General features: G+C 41.3%; 2 protein-coding genes across 7 annotated transcripts in view; one reads left to right on the top strand and one right to left on the bottom strand.

Moving 5' to 3' along the window:
- The first annotated feature begins 564 nt into the window (after positions 1 to 564).
- LOC143360549 (sodium-independent sulfate anion transporter) lies at positions 565 to 6,026 on the top strand. Of its 5 annotated transcripts, none has more exons than XM_076799536.1 (10): positions 565 to 803; positions 1,781 to 1,847; positions 3,059 to 3,295; positions 3,366 to 3,561; positions 3,643 to 3,863; positions 4,010 to 4,574; positions 4,649 to 4,875; positions 4,948 to 5,121; positions 5,183 to 5,345; positions 5,498 to 6,026. In XM_076799536.1, exons 3-10 carry the CDS (start codon positions 3,080 to 3,082, stop codon positions 5,647 to 5,649), a joined length of 1,914 nt encoding a protein of 637 aa, XP_076655651.1. In that variant the 5' UTR covers positions 565 to 803; positions 1,781 to 1,847; positions 3,059 to 3,079; the 3' UTR covers positions 5,650 to 6,026. The 5 variants fall into 5 exon arrangements, with proteins under 5 accessions (XP_076655651.1, XP_076655623.1, XP_076655632.1 ...); XM_076799517.1 differs by lacking the exon at positions 565 to 803 and adding an exon at positions 1,490 to 1,733; XM_076799508.1 differs by lacking the exon at positions 1,781 to 1,847.
- A 3,447-nt stretch (positions 6,027 to 9,473) lies between these two features.
- Positions 9,474 to 15,820, bottom strand: part of Mwh (multiple wing hairs) — a 113,445-nt gene continuing 107,098 nt past the window's right edge. For both annotated transcript variants that reach the window (XM_076799627.1, XM_076799636.1), the window contains exons 5-6: positions 15,196 to 15,414; positions 9,474 to 12,032 (exon numbers count right to left, since the gene is read on the bottom strand). In XM_076799627.1, the coding sequence (XP_076655742.1) occupies positions 9,729 to 12,032; positions 15,196 to 15,414 (2,523 nt within the window). In that variant the 3' untranslated portion in view covers positions 9,474 to 9,728. The remainder of the gene's footprint in view (positions 12,033 to 15,195; positions 15,415 to 15,820) is intronic.

Below are 15,820 nucleotides of genomic sequence, written 5' to 3'. Positions count from 1 at the left end.
ATTCATTTATTCAGAATAGACACTGCGTAAATCGATCCTCTAGCTGCACAGAATTCACTTACTTTTTATTTTCTGTTACGTTCAGAAATTTTTCGAAAGATAAGAGCTTTAGAAAAATTAAAACCGCGTGATTACTGGGACTGCTAAGTTGGTAAAGAGAAGATGGAAAAAACCAAGATGTAAGAAAAAAATATTAATTTATTAAGTGGAAATAGGAAATTAGGAATAAGGGAAATATATGAGGCTATAGGTACGATTAATAATAAAACAAAGTGTACAAGATAAAAAAGACACAAAAGAAGAAAAATTAAATAAAGTAGAAGGGGTGCAGCCTGAGTTGAAGATAGAAAGGGGATTAAAACAAAGAAATAGAAGGAGGACGGTTTGATCAAATTCGAATAGGGCATTCTGGAAAGAATTAATTGGTCGGGGCAGGCCGAGCCCACGAACCGGATTTATTAGTTCTAAATTACCGACTGCACCGAGGAAATGCAGTCCCTCTGTTGACAAACGTGCGAACTGCACTTTCTCTCGGGACAGTCCGAAATGCCGGTTTCCAAGTTCAGTTTATGGCGAGAACCTGGTCGAGGCGCGTTTATTCATTCGATTCTTCATTCCCGTGGGACGTGCCAGGCTTTCTGGTCTTCGATTTTCGTTCACGATCCTTCAATGAAACAGTTCGAACAAGTACGGAACAGCGTACTAACTCGTAGCAGCAGGTTATGCCAGTCGACGAGCGTGATCGATATTTCCGTAAAGAAAATGACACGTACCAGCGGCGAAATTCTCCGAGCTAATTGATGGTTCGTTTTATGTGATAGTTCGCATCGGAACACCGGAAGCTCGTTATCGTATTTATGCGGTAAAAAAATGGTTGTGCATTTCCTACGGGGACGATTGTGTGAGTGGCCGAGGTTCGATCGCCAGCAGCAGGATAAGAAAAATCCTTGTCCGAAACGGTGCTGGTTTTTCTTGTTTCTCGGTGCACGCACACTGTCGTACACGCGGCGATCGTTAATGGGTCAAGTAGCCTATGGCCCTTTAATCAATTTGCTTAACAGAAACTGGAGCCTCCGAAGGTCTATTGGGAAACATGTCGTGCTTTAATGGGCCAAGTGTTCAATGATTCGTAAAGCGACAAAAAGGACTGCGTTAGATCAGCGTTGCCGTTGAAAAACACCGGCGAAATTGAACCTGGTGAATTTCACGCGTTCGGATTATGCAATTATCGAAGTGACACGAAGGTTAACACACTTGGCTAACTCACGTGTTCCCATTGCGATTTTTGTCTCGCCAAAGGGGTCGGGAATGTTGGAAAAAAATTAGAACGTCGAGCAATTATACCGAGGAATTTCAATTCGCCAACTTTTTGGTCTTTGCTCTTATTTTTTTGCTTTGCTTCCGACGATTACGTTCAACTTTCTTTTTTCGGTGTCGTTTTTTCTTTTTTATATCGTCGTAAAGATAAATATGTTTTCGCCAGTAATTTCAATTATCGAATTAGGGGAGTATCCAGATTATTTCTGCCCGCTGGTACATATATCCTTACCGTTCACGAAGAATGTATATTGTTCGCGATTCGTGCAAAAAGTATGAAGGCTAGCCGCGACTTTTCCTCCACTAACGTGCGATAAAATTCGCGCTCTACCTTAGGTATATAAGCGACCGAAAGGCTTCGGTTTCTTTCAGTTCTGCGCCGTGTCGCGAATAGCGAATGCTGTCAATTTAGACGGGTATTATCATTTATTTTTACCTTTTTTTTTAATCCATGCCACCGCAGTATAATTAAAGAGTAACACACCCGTCGAGAAGCTCCGGCGCTACGGTGAAAGTCGAGACTTTCACAGGTAAAAATATTTCGCGCTTTTGACCGACCACAGTGCGCACGAAGTTATTTCGAGAGAAATGGACGGATTAGATGTTTTATTTAACAATTGGTGAACACGCGCTAACGCAGCTCGCACTGACTTGGCACTCTTCGAGTTTTATTTATTTATTTTATATTTATTTTACGACATTCGAAAGCGGTCTGATTTTCTTAGAAAAATGCAAAGAAAAAGGCGCTCGTTTTAAAATGGTCTACTTTAAAAGTGCCTCTAAAATTAGTTCATGATCCTGCTTAAAATTTTCAACAGTTATTTTTTTTTTGGTAAAGTGTCTGACCATCTCTTTCGTGATAATTTCATGTTTTTTATTAGTGGATATTAGCGTTTCAAATTACCATTTTTTGTTTGAAAGAATATTCTATTTATTTTACGACATTCGAAAGTGGTCTAATTTTCTTATAAAAATGCAGTAACGGAAAATGGCGCTCGTTTCAAAATGGTCATTGATACTTTAAAAGTGATTCTAAAATTAGTCCATGATCCTGCTAAAAATTTTCAAGTTATTTTTTTTTGGTAAAATGTCTGACCATTTCTTTCGTGATAATTTCATGTTTTTTATTAGTGGATATTAGCGTTTCAAATTACCATTTTTTGTTTGAAAGAATATTCTATTTATTTTACGACATTCGAAAGTGGTCTAATTTTCTTATAAAAATGCAGTAACGGAAAATGGCGCTCGTTTCAAAATGGTCATTGATACTTTAAAAGTGATTCTAAAATTAGTCCATGATCCTGCTCAAAATTTTCAAGTTATTTTTTTTTGGTAAAATGTCTGACCATTTCTTTCGTGATAGTTTCATATTTTTTATTAGTGGATATCAGCGTTTCAAATTACCATTTTTTGTTTGAAAGAATATTCTATCTATTCTATTTATAATTAATAGTAATTAAACATCATTTTTTTATTCTATTTATTTTACGTCATTCGAAAGTGGTCTAATTTTCTTATAAAAATGCAGTAACGGAAAATGGCGTTCGTTTCAAAATGGTGATTAATATTTTAAAAGTGCCTCTAAAATTAGTCCATGATCCTGCTAAAAATTTTCAAGTTATTTTTTTTTGTAAAATGTCTGACCATTTCTTTCGTGATAATTTCATGTTTTTTATTAGCGGATATTAGCGTTTCAAATTACCATTTTTTGTTTGAGAGAATATTCTGCATTTTTTCTAAGGTGCATATTTCTCGATCCACAATGGCCCTGAACGCGATAGATCGAAAATGGCGGTCGAGAGATGACAAATTGAACAAATTGAGCAAATTTGTTAGGAAAAGGATACCGATCGTTCGTTGGCTGCCAACATACGATTCAGATAAATTTTTGAACGATGCTATCGCCGGCATTACCGTGGGTCTCACTGTGATGCCACAAGGGCTCGCTTATGCTACTTTGGCGGGCCTAGAACCACAGGTTCGAATTCGTTTATTATTATTTCATGTTAACACGGTCGAGTAAAATTAATAAAACCGTGACGTTGCAGTATGGACTTTACTCTGCATTTATGGGCGCTATGGTGTATATAATATTTGGATCATGCAAAGACATCACAATTGGACCAACTGCTTTAATGGCACTTATGACGCACGAATACGTCCAGGGCAGAAACGCCGACTTTGCGGTATTGCTTGCATTTCTATGTGGTTGTCTGCAAATTTTAATGGCTTTCCTACGTTTAGGTGACGATTATTCATTAAATTATTAAAATTATAACCGCTGGCTCTGATGTAATTTACTAATTAATTTGCAATATTTTGCAGGAGTTCTTATAGATTTCATATCAATACCAGTCACAGTTGGCTTCACATCCGCCACTTCCGTGATAATCGTGGCCTCCCAGCTGAAAGGACTTCTGGGACTAAAGATCTCCTCTCAAGGATTTCTAGACACTGTGACAAAAGTCTTTAAAAACATTCATAAGACTAGTCTATGGGATACTGCGATGAGTCTCTCTTGCATCATTGTTCTGTTAATGTTTAGGGTAATGTATATTGCTTTCTCCCAATGAACTATATCTGATTATCAGTTTCAATTAACGATTAATGCTTATAGTCCATTGATTTCAAAGCATTAACGAACCAATCCAATTTTATTGCACGCTTTAATCGCATCGTTTTTATTCCACAGAAAATGAAAGAAGTGAAATTCGGCTGTAACAACCAGAAGCCGAACAAGTACCACAGAACACTGACAAAAATAGTATGGCTGATCTCGACGGCTCGAAACGCTATCATTGTCATTGTGTGCTCGGCTATTGCATACAAATTCAACTCAACGGAGACCGGCTCTCCGTTTATTCTCACGGGCACCGTCAGGTCCGGTCTTCCACATTTCCGATTGCCTCCATTCTCCACGCAAATCGGGAATCGCACGCTGGGTTTCGCCGAGATGTGCTCTGAACTAGGTGCGTCCATAGCACTGGTCCCCATAATCGGGGTCCTCGGCAACGTGGCGATAGCAAAAGCTTTCGCGAACGGCGACAAAGTGGACGCCACCCAGGAACTAATCACCCTAGGCATTTGCAACGTGCTCGGCTCTTGTGCGAGCTCGATGCCGGTCACTGGCTCGTTTAGCAGGTCCGCTGTGAATCATGCTAGCTGCGTGAAAACGCCGATGGGTGGCCTGTACACGGGAATATTGATATTATTAGCTCTAAGCCTGTTGACACCTTACTTTTACTACATACCGAAGGGTAACGCCATTCTTTGCATTTATATTCTCGCGTTTAGATGACACAGGTCTGACGATATTGTATTGCTTCACCAGCTTCCCTGTCAGCAGTTATTATCTGCGCAGTGATATACATGATCGAGTATCAAGTCGTGAAATTGATATGGAAGACCAGCAAGAAAGATCTGATCCCAATGTTTGTCACATTTTTATTCTGTCTCACTGTCGGCGTGGAGTACGGCATACTGATGGGCGTAGGCACAAATCTCGTATTCTTATTGTATCCCTCGGCACGCCCGACGATACATGTTGACAAATGCACCGTGGGTATTTTATAATTGATTAGATTTAGATTAGATTTCATGCATTTACAACGACAATGAGTTCATTTTCAGACTACTTCCGGAGCCGAGTACCTCCTGGTAACGCCTGGGAACAGCCTCTACTTCCCCGCTGTCGATTTCATTAAAAAGTCAGTTGGCAAAGCGGGAATAAAACAGGGCTCCTGTCAAGTCCCCGTTGTCGTTGACTGCAGATACGTCTTGGGAGCGGATTTCACAGCTGCCAAAGTAAATGTTGCTATTAGAAAAATGTTGGAGACATCGATGTTACATTGTTCTTTCTCCGTAGGGGATCGCAACGCTGATAAACGAGTTTAACAATCGGAAACAGGGCCTGTACTTTTACAATCCTCGGTCAGACGTGATTGCAGTGTTCAAAGGAACATGCGGGGAAGAGTTCCAATATATTTCCACCCAAGAGGAATTGTCGTACTTGCTGTCAACGCACCAAGGTTTAAACACTGATTATTCTATCGTACGTTATCGCATGTGTGCTAGGTCAGTGCAAAAGTTCGCGCCCGATTTTATGTTAAAATACAATAGGGCGCGAATTTTTGCGCTGACTCAATGTCTCTGTGATGTTCATTTTGGAGCTATTTTTCAGAGAAAACGTCGCAGCAACTTCTGGAGATCGCGCGCGACAAATCGCACGAACCTTTGATGCTGGGCAGCCCGGAAGTGATCCATCGCAATGGACGCTCGTGTCAGGAGCTCAGCGAAGTGACGACCACCCTGTTGCATGCTACAGCTAGTTAGGAAACGAGAGACGGCACAGTGTTGTTACGTTCGAAAGGTTGAATTGAATATTTTTCTATCGACCGAATATTTTCCTTGTGCCTTAGATGGAACGAAGCGCGTCTTCTTTGTAGAATTTTATCGGATGTTTTACAGTATTAAGTAACTTGGTGTTCGTTGCTGCGAAATGACAAATATTTATTCAACGCAAGTTACTAGAAGCGTCAGATTGTATCATTGTCGATGAACGGTAGAGAGCGAGAAAAGAACAAACTGTAAATATGTATATGTATATTTTTGTGTACATAAATCCTATAATTGTTGTATCTCTTGTTTTTCTATATGTTTGTTGTGTTCATTGGAAATAAATACTATGGTATAATTTCAGTTTACTCGAATCGGTTCGAATGTTATTTCCCTCGTGGAGATAAGGGTAACAGCTTTTATTTGAAGAAGATAATTACAGGCTCGTTTCGCGAATACATTAGTTATGAATAAGTTAGAAGAGAGCTTGAACATATCGATAATGATTATTACAACGATGATAACTCGTAGACTGATTTCATTGCCGCCTCCTCCCGTATACTTTGTACACTCTTTTTTTTTTCCTCGGGCCGTTTATAAATTACAGTGTTCGCTCGGACCGCGATATAATTACACAGGTCTGTAATTGCGTCTGGTCAAAAATAATATTGCACAATTCGTCAATAGTGTGACACTCCATCACCGAACACCTATCATCGTAATGCGAACGGTTACATGTTCATAGTTATCGGAAACGTCGCGTATACAGGGTGACTCGAAAAATAGTTCATTAATTAATCGATTCTTCAAAATCCGCCGATATTTCTCGTGAAGAGTAACGAAGCCTATAAATAGAATCATAGTTCTTTCCGCGGTAGAGCAAAGTCATCGTGACGCGCTCGATAATAAATGCATGCTAAATCAGGACGTGCTCGGTTGCAGCAACGGAGCAGCTGATTTTCATATTAAATTACAGAATGAAAATATCATTTACTTTAAAGGTCACCCCGCGCATTGGCCACCTCCATTGTTTATAATACTTCGAAGCATCGGGCTCGATTAGCGTACTCTCCGTTGCGATAAGTGGAGCGAATTGAACGATATACAGCCCCGGACGAAATGATAGCACATGCGTGCTATTTTTAATTTCTTGAAAATTACTTAGTATTTCTGTATGTAGTACGTAATATCGTAATTGTTACGATCTGGAGAGACGAAACATGTTAGTAAATAAGGTTGACCTCGCTGGCTTTCTGAGCGAGCAGAAGAAATACACAAATGCTTAGGGTGAAATATAGTACATTTGTGCTTTGTGCTAATATCTTTCAATACTTTGCGAGTTGCCAAGCAGTTGACCCTTTGCACTCGAGTGGTGACTCTGAAGCACCACTAGAAATTATTGTGGCATTATTTCAAAGAAATTACAAAAAATATTACAAAATATTTGTTACATTACAAAATTTGTATTTAATAGATTACTAAACATTGAAATATTTTACGTGGAAATCGCATCAGTTTCGTATGAATAAAATGAAAATATTCTAAGACGGAAGAAAAATTTAGTTTTAAAATGAAAATAGCGCCGAGTGCAAAGGGTTAATAGCAAGTGTCAAGTTTTAAAACGTCGACATGGGCCGCGGAAAAAAATTAAGTCGAACTGAAATCGCAAGGATTATTGAACGAAAAAGTCAAAATGTTACTGTTTCCGAAAATTCAAAGATTGTTAAAAGAAGTCGCAAGGTAGTATATAATTTATTAAGAGATCCTGCAAATTATGGAAGGAAAAAAAGTTGTGGGGACCGCCAACATTATCAGAACGGGATAAAAGGGCTATTATTAGTATTGCTTCGAACTCAACATTGACATCATGTGAAATTGCTCGAAAAGCAGTCATCACTGCAAATGTCTGAAGTGTTCGTCGTGTTCTTCATACGTGCAAGTTTATTCAAAGATTGCAAATGAAGCAAAAACCTCCGTTAACAAAACGTCATAAGGAGCGGCGATTAACATTTGCAAAAGAACTTATTCACTGGAAGAAGAAATGGAGACATATTTTATTTACGGACGAAAAGGAGTTCAATATGGACGGCCCAGATGGATTTTCATTCTATTACCACGACTTAAGAAAAGAAAGAACTGTGAAAAAACGAAGACAAATGAGTGGGGGTGATGTGATGATCTGGGTCGGAATTGGATACAAAGGTAAAACAGATGTACAGTTTCTTGAAGGAAAAATGAATAGTCAGAAATATATAAATCTAATCTCGCAACAAATTAATGAACATGCACAACGAATTACCAAAGATAAATTTATTTTTCAACATGACAATGCTGTCATTCACCGAGCTAAAATCGTAGAACAATTTTTTCAAAGAGAAAATGTATCAGTTATGCCATGGCCTGTACACTCCCCGCACCTGAATATTATTGAAAATTGTTGGGGAGAACTCGCACGAGTTGTATACAAGAATGGAAAACAGTACGATAATATTCAACAATTAAAAGAAGCTATTAAGGTAAAATGGGGTAATTTGTCGGAAGATACAATTAAAAAGCTATATAAATCCTTACTAAATCGGATGCTCGAAGTAGTAGAAAATAAAGACGGATACACCCATTATTAATTTGCTGTTAATTATTATATAACTTTCTTTTTTGTGGAAATACATACATGTATAAATTTTGTAAGTGTGCTATTATTTCACCATTTTTATATTTCTTCTGCTTGCTCAGAAAGCTGGCGAGGTTAACCTTATTTACAAAGAGGTTTCGTGCGTCACAACTAGACTGCGGATGTTTATGCAAATGCATATTTATATAGAAAAATGATAAAGGAATGGGATTTAAACAGAAATATGTTTTGCGATTAGAGGATTCTAAAAATATGTTTTTTATTTTGCACTTTTTGCATAATGCATATGTTTTGCATATTTCTCTTGAAAAACATATGCAATATATTGTTGCATATGTTTTTCAAAGAGAAATATCTAAAACATATTATTTTCCGTGTATATGCGTATCTCATGCTCATATGAAACCTTTATCTTGTTAAATTTATCTATTAATAAGCACTCGTAATATAACCGAATAGCGTCGATAATAGTGATACGCCGATATAATACTGAAGAAGCCTCAACAAGTTATGATGATCCGACCTTATATTGCTTACTGAATCAGTTCTAAGAACACATGTAACTGTTGGTATTTAGAATTCGAACAGTTCAGTTTTATCCTCGAAGTGGTAAGGCGAATCTTGTGAGAGTGCGTGCGATCATTATTAAAATGCCGAAAGTTCGGAAAAGTAGGGTTTTACTGATGAAAAGCTGGATCGAAGGCGATCCCAATTTCATTATTGACGAAAATAATGAAAATAATATTTACCATGAAATGTGCAATAAAAGTATAAAGTGCGATAGAAAATCGCAATTAATTCAACGTATTAACACTTCCATACACACAAAAAATAGTGGTCAAGCAACACGGGCAGCATTGTACGAATTTTATGCGGAGAATTTGTACAAGATCCAACATGTACGCCACAACACGGTATAAGTAACTTTAAATATGCACCGATAACGTCGTGTGGTGGGGAGCGGTCATTTTCGGCATATAAATTAATTTTGACCGACAAACGAATCAGATTTAGAAAAAATGATTGTAATTTATTGTAATTCGAATTACGATACTCCAGTGTAACTGTGAAATGTCTGTTAATACTCAATATTGTACCTAACACTTAATGTAATATATAATTAATATCGGAAAAATTTGCATATTTTTCGTGCATATTTGCATATTTATCGTGCATAAACTTCCGCAGTCTAGCCATAACAATTATTATGTGTTACGTACAAAAATTCTAAGTGATCTTCGAGAAGTTAAAGATAGCACGCACGTGCTATCATTTTGACTGTACATTCTATTTTTTCTTGGTACACGATAAGCCAACGCGGATATCTAAACAGAGCTGAACGAATGTCGTTCATAAAGCTTTCGCATCCGAATCGTATATACAAAAATATCTCTAGATATCTGATCCTTCGAAATCTACATAGAACCGCAGTGGGGGCCTGCTTTCAGTAGAGTCCGGAGACGACGTCGGTCACTTTTCCGCGGTTTCCGGTCGCCGAGGAGGTCGTGTTTCTCCTTCCAACGGGGCTCTCCTTGATCTGCTGGTTTCCGGAGTATTTGCCAGCATTGAACCGATTCTTTCCGAGACCGAAAGTGTCGTAAGTTCGCCCGGCGAATATCCCGGAATCGTTTGGCCGGAATCTGTTCGCCATGTTCTCCTGTTGGCCGAAAGTCGACGAGCCGTGCCTGGGCCCGTTCTTGCCGATGATCGTCGGGGCGCAATCAAAATCCAATTCGTTCCTCTTGGCGGAATTCAATTCGTTTTGACAGTTCCACTCGCGGTTCCTCTGCTCCTCGTAGAGCTCGTCGCTCCTCAATTGTTTGTTATTCCCGCTGACGTTATAGAACTCGTCGTTCTTCAGATGTTTGCTTCCCTTCCTGCTCTTCGTCTCCTCGTGGTTTCTCGAGTCGTCGAGTCGGCTGGATTTGGACCTGATCAGCTGTCTCTCGTCCCTCGTCTTCTTCTTCTGATGCTTGCCGGCCGCCGCGTTCCATTGGCTCTTCTCCTCCGTGATCACTATGTCGACCATCGAGTCGAGACCCTCGTCGATTCTGTCCAGCGACTTGGTCAACAAGCTCGGGGATTTCGGAGCCTCGATCGACCGAGGTCTTCGGGTCAGCAAAGGTTCCAGATTGAAGTCGGTCACGTAGAAGAGTCCGCTGTCGCTGCCACCTCTGGACGAGCATTGCTCCTTCTTGGCCACGTGGGACACTTGATGAAAGGACTCGGACCTGCGCATCCTGTTCCTCGAGCTGTCCTCGAAGAACTGGTGCTCCTGCTTGCTCAGGTTCTCGGAGCTGCCCGGCCTCCCGTAGCTCTGCAGGCTCCGGTGCTCGTCGAACGAGTTCAGGCTCTCGAACTTCCTGATGTGGCTCTCGACCCGGCTCCTTCCCGACCTCCTCGACCTTGGACTGGACGCGCTCGACTCGAGGTAGTCGTGGCTGGTCGACCTTCGGAGCAGCTTCCTCTTCTCCACCTCGCTCCTGTACTTCGAGTTGTGCCTCTGCACGAACCCATCCTGCCTCGGCTTCGACTCGTTCTTCGACCTGCAGGAGCTCTCGTAATTCCGGATCGTCTTCTTGTCCTTCTCGTCCTCGAAGTGTCGTAGATCGTCGAAGCTCTTCTTCAATTTCCCGTCCTGCTCGTCGTCCGTGTTCCTCGACTGCTTCTGAAAATGATTGGGATCGGTGTTGCTCCTGATCTGCTCCTCGTAAGTCTGACTCTTCCCGTTGTACTTCAGCCTGGAGGCGCTCAGCAAGGAATCGCTGCCGTCCCCTAGAGTCTCCTCCTCGATCTCTTCGTCGTGGGAGTTGTAGGTCTCCTCGTGGTCCGGGAAGTCGCAGTGTCTCACCGCCAGGATGCTCGACAAACATGGCGGCGATCTTCTCGGTGGTTGAGGGTGCAGGATCGTCGGGACAATGGCGTCCTCTATGTCCGGTCCTTTGATCACGATCTTCACGCTGCCCTCGACGGAGGATTTCGAGATCCTCCTCGCGTCAGGGTTGTTCAATCGTCTCTGGCTGCCCGAATCGGTGCTGTAGTCTCGCTCGTTGCCGAAGTAGGTCACCTGCTCGCCCTTCATCACGCTCTGCGAGACGGTGGAGCCGGCGTTCGACAGCTTCGGCAGCTTCCCGTCGGACTGTTGGTCCCTCTTCAGCACCCTCTCCAGCAAGTAGGACTCCGAGCTCTTGTGCACGGAGTCCTTCGGACCGGTCTGCACCATTCGTTCCTTCTCCTCGCGATTCTTGTCGCCGAACTCCTGCTCGGCGTCCTTCACGATGATCCTCAGCTCCTCGATCACGTCGTCGATGGTCGTCTCCTGATCGTTGTCCGGCGACGAACTATGCTTCTGGTGACCCCGAAGCTGATGCTTGCCGTTCTCCGGGCTGCTCGATCTCTCCGAGGAGCTGATCCCCTCGTCCTCCGCGTTCGAGGACACCTTCGGCGACTGATTAGGCCCGAGCACCGTCACTTTCTCACGGTCCTCCAGGTTGTAGTTGTTCAGCTTCTCCACTTGGAGCTGCTGCAGCTCCGCCTGCAGGGCCGATACCTTTTTGCTGAGAATTCTACAGGTTTCCTCGGCCCGTACCACTCGCCGCTGCAGCGCGTCCACGTCGACGCAGTTGTGCGTCCACTTCTGCACCTCCTTGTGCAGAAGCTCGTTCAGGGCGTCCTCCTCTCTGCCGTCCAGCTCTTTCAGCCATTCTTGAAGGACCTGCGGCTCTAGGCCAGCTTCGCAGGCTTCGGCCTGCCGCAGAGAAACCGACTGTTAGGACAAGCGACAAGGACAAGCTCGGTTGCTCGAGCTTTCAGGACGTTCTTCAGGGTAGTTATGACTTCGGGAAGGCATTTTCTAGGTTCCAGGGAATGATGGTGTTCCGACGGGAAACGGTCCGGGAAAGTCGACACATGGTCGTCTTTCAAGGCAAGAATTGGTTAGTATGTTATACAGGGTGTCCCACGCAACTGGAACAGGCTGTACCTCCTAAACGGTTGGGAATAGAGGAAAATGTTATGAGAAAAAGTTGAATCAGACGGTGCATAATACGCAATTAATTTTATGCAGTCTTGTGCATCAGAAAAATGCAACTGGACTTTTTATTTTAATGGAAATCTACATTTTTGACTGCACCAATCGATGCAGTTTGGTGTGCTCTACGTAAAAGTACTAACATACTTATGCCCTAAACTTATTCGTTAAGAAGTTAGCGAAGCTAAAAGTTCTCTCAGTTTTTGCGGTCGGTCGGTATTCTACGTTCTTAAGAATCGCATAACTTTGTCAATATTGGACTATACTACTTCAATTTAGTAGTTACTCATATCAATTTAGTGAAAAATATGTTTCATCTAAGGTTATGTTGACTTTCGAGAATTGTAATTGTTATGTCGATCAATAAACGAAGCCAAGGCAACAACTTGCAAAATTATCCTGAATTTACGTAATTGTAACCGGTCCGCAATTATTTATGCAAATTATATTGTGCACGTTTTTAAGATTCAGTAGATGCAAATAAGAATCGCGTAGAAGCTGTTTATAGTACATGAATGAATGTCCTTTTAACCTTTGGTCGTTCTATCCGATTTCTTTTATTATTTATTATACGTTTCTATTTCTTTCTGTTATATAAAAATGAAGTACTACTTTTCGTATTTAACATACGCTCAAAGAATTTGTTCAACAACAATCTCGTTAATTTTGATCGACTATTTTCTGCCAAAGGAAAATCTTACAGTCTAAATTTGTTTTCCCTCTGGATTTTAGAAAATTCTGGTTTTCAGAAAAGCCTCAGTGCCATTTTCAGTTGCGTTTTCAAAACAAAATGAACATATCAACTAATTCGCTATTCGTAAGTGACACCATTTTGAAACTCTGATTCGACAAACGATCGCACACGCGAACTAAATGATTACCGATGGAAATCTTAATCTTAGTAGTATTAGCAGACGCTCCATGTTTACAAACATTGTAATATTACATTCTAATGGATAACGTTAGGATAACCTAACGATAATGGTACTCCGGAACACTTGCCGAGACCGAAATATTAGGTTGGCAAGAAAGTAATTTCGGTATTTTTAGGTGAAATAAAATCCAATTTTTTTATCAAAGCAATGAACTTTAATCAATAAAATATTTTCCATCTTGTTCTATGATCTTTTGCCATCTTTCTGGTAGCTTCATAATTCTTCCTTAAATAATTGATCCTTTTCGATGAAAAACTGATCCAAGTGCGATTTCAGACCATCATCATTAGTGAAAGTTTTACCATTCAAAGAGTTTTGTAAACTTCGGAATAAATGATAATCTGATGGTGCAATGTCAGGGCTATATGGTGGATGTGACATCGCTTCCCAACCAAGCTCCAATAACTTTTCACGTGATACCAAAGATGTGTGTGGCCTGTGCGTTATCATGGTGGAACACGATTCCTTTGCGATTTGCCAATTCTGGCCGTTTTTCTTTGATTGCTATGTCCAGTTTTGTTAGTTGTCGACGATAAACATCTGAATTAATCGTTTGGTTCCTTGGGAGAAGCTCTAAATACACAATACCTTTGTAATCCCACCAAACTGACAACATGATCTTCTTTTGGTGGAATTCAGCTTTCGGCGTGGTTTGGGCTGATTCATCACGCTTGGACCATGATCGTTTTCGAGTTGTGTTATTGCAAACAACCCATTTCTCATCACCAGTGATGATTCGCTTCAGAAAAGGGTCGATTTCATTTCGTTTGAGATACATATCGCATATGTCGATGCGTTGCGTTAAGTGAATTTCTTTCAATTCGCGTGGAACCCAAATATCGAGTTTCTTAACGATTCCGAGACTTTTTAAACGATATTCTATAGTTGTATGCGAGACATTTAACCTGTCTGCAATCTCTCGGACAGTTATATGACGATCCGATTCAATAATGGCTTTCATTTGGTCATCATCAACTTCAGATGGTCGACCAGAACGTTGGTCGCTTTCAAGTGAGAAATTTCTAGAACGGAATTTTTTAAACCAATTCTGGCACGTGCGTTCTGTTAAGCAATCCACACCATAAACTTCACATATATCTTTGTGAGCCTCGGCAGCTTTTTTACCTCTACGGAAATAAAAAAGCAATATGTGCCTGTAATGTTCGTTTTTGCACTCCATGTTCAAATTGACACAGAACTAACAATGTTAATCAAAATTACGTGTAATTTGCTTCAAAAGCAACCTAAAAGATGCAGTTATGAAATGTCAGAAAGAAAACAAATGCAACGTTAACAGAAGTCAATCAAACAAAACATAAAGCTATCTATTAGTGAAAACTGAAATTACTTCCTTGCCAACCTAATATTAACCCTTTGCACTCGAAGCTGTTTTAACTCCAAAACTAGTTAACTTCTTCTGACCTAGAATATTTTCCTTCTATATATATTTTTTCATGTCATACATACGAAAATGGTGCAACTTACTAGTATAACACCGAAATGTTTAGTAATTTATTAAATACAAACAAATTTAATAATGTAAAGAATATTTTTAATAAAGATCAACAATTTTTAGTGGCGCCTTACAGTCGCCATTCGAGTGCTAAGGGTTAATTCAGTGAACTTTTAGCTTCGATGACTTCTTAACGAATAAGTTTACGGCATAGGTATGTCAGTACTTTTATGAAGAGCACAACAAACTGCATCGATTGGTGCAGTCAAAAATGTCGGTTTCCGATGCACAGAAGTGCATAAAATTAGTTGCGTATTATGCACCGTCTGATTCAACTTTTTCTTATAACATTTTCCTTTATTCTCAACCGTTTAGGGGGTACAGCCTGTTCCAGTTGCGTGGGACACCCTGTACAGGACTCATTGTCAATGAAAGTTGTCAGAGGACAGAGTGGAGTGGGAGTTTAATGATTTGGAGGCATAGTTCGACTCACCTGAATGTATAGCCTGGTCTGCGTGCGCGGTGCAGACTTTAGGAAAGCGTTCAGAAAGGAGACTCCTGCGACTCTCAGCGCAATGGCCGCTCTGGGAGCGAGGAGGGCGCCGGCGAGGAATCGGAATCGTCCACCCTCGCCGTACTTGAGCCTCAAAGTGGAGACCGCTTCGGAGACAGCTGCGTGGCCACCCGGAGCCTGGCAGACCTTGGTCAGTAGCTGGAACACAATAATGAATTCGTGTGCAGGAGTTACTCGGAGGATGGGAGCCAGTAGCAGGAGGAGGATATTTTCATGGCGGTCTCCGGCCGGCAGTTAATGCCCTTCAACAGTTCCCCCGGCGGCCGGGGGACGAAGATAACGATCTCTTTATTCTCATTATATCCCCCTTCGAGACTGGCAGGTTTCTGTGATCACGTGCCGTGGAAGTAATTACCCCAGTTCGGTTAGTCAACGTCTCTGATCGTAACCGCGATGCTCGCCTGCGCTTCCTCGCTGGTAAATGGGAAACGAGTGAGAGGAAAGAGAGAGAAGAGAGAGAAGAGAGAGAGAGGCCACGTTGCATGAGTTTGCAAATGAACCCGGCCGAATAACGTTCGGATAGATGATAAAAACTGGTTCCGAG

The sequence above is a fragment of the Halictus rubicundus genome, chromosome 1 (genome assembly GCF_050948215.1).
Source record: "Halictus rubicundus isolate RS-2024b chromosome 1, iyHalRubi1_principal, whole genome shotgun sequence".
Taxonomy (NCBI): Eukaryota; Metazoa; Arthropoda; class Insecta; order Hymenoptera; family Halictidae; genus Halictus; species Halictus rubicundus.
The sequence above is the reverse complement of the archived record's forward strand: the minus strand, read 5'-3'. Positions and strand labels throughout refer to the sequence as shown.

Excerpts from the sequence above, each read along its gene's own strand:
- LOC143360549 (XM_076799508.1), top strand. Across the intron at positions 3,864-4,009 it reads TTGTTCTGTTAATGTTTAGG|AAAATGAAAGAAGTGAAATT; the intron begins GTAATGTATATT and ends TTTATTCCACAG. Across the intron at positions 4,575-4,648 it reads CTTTTACTACATACCGAAGG|CTTCCCTGTCAGCAGTTATT; the intron begins GTAACGCCATTC and ends TTGCTTCACCAG.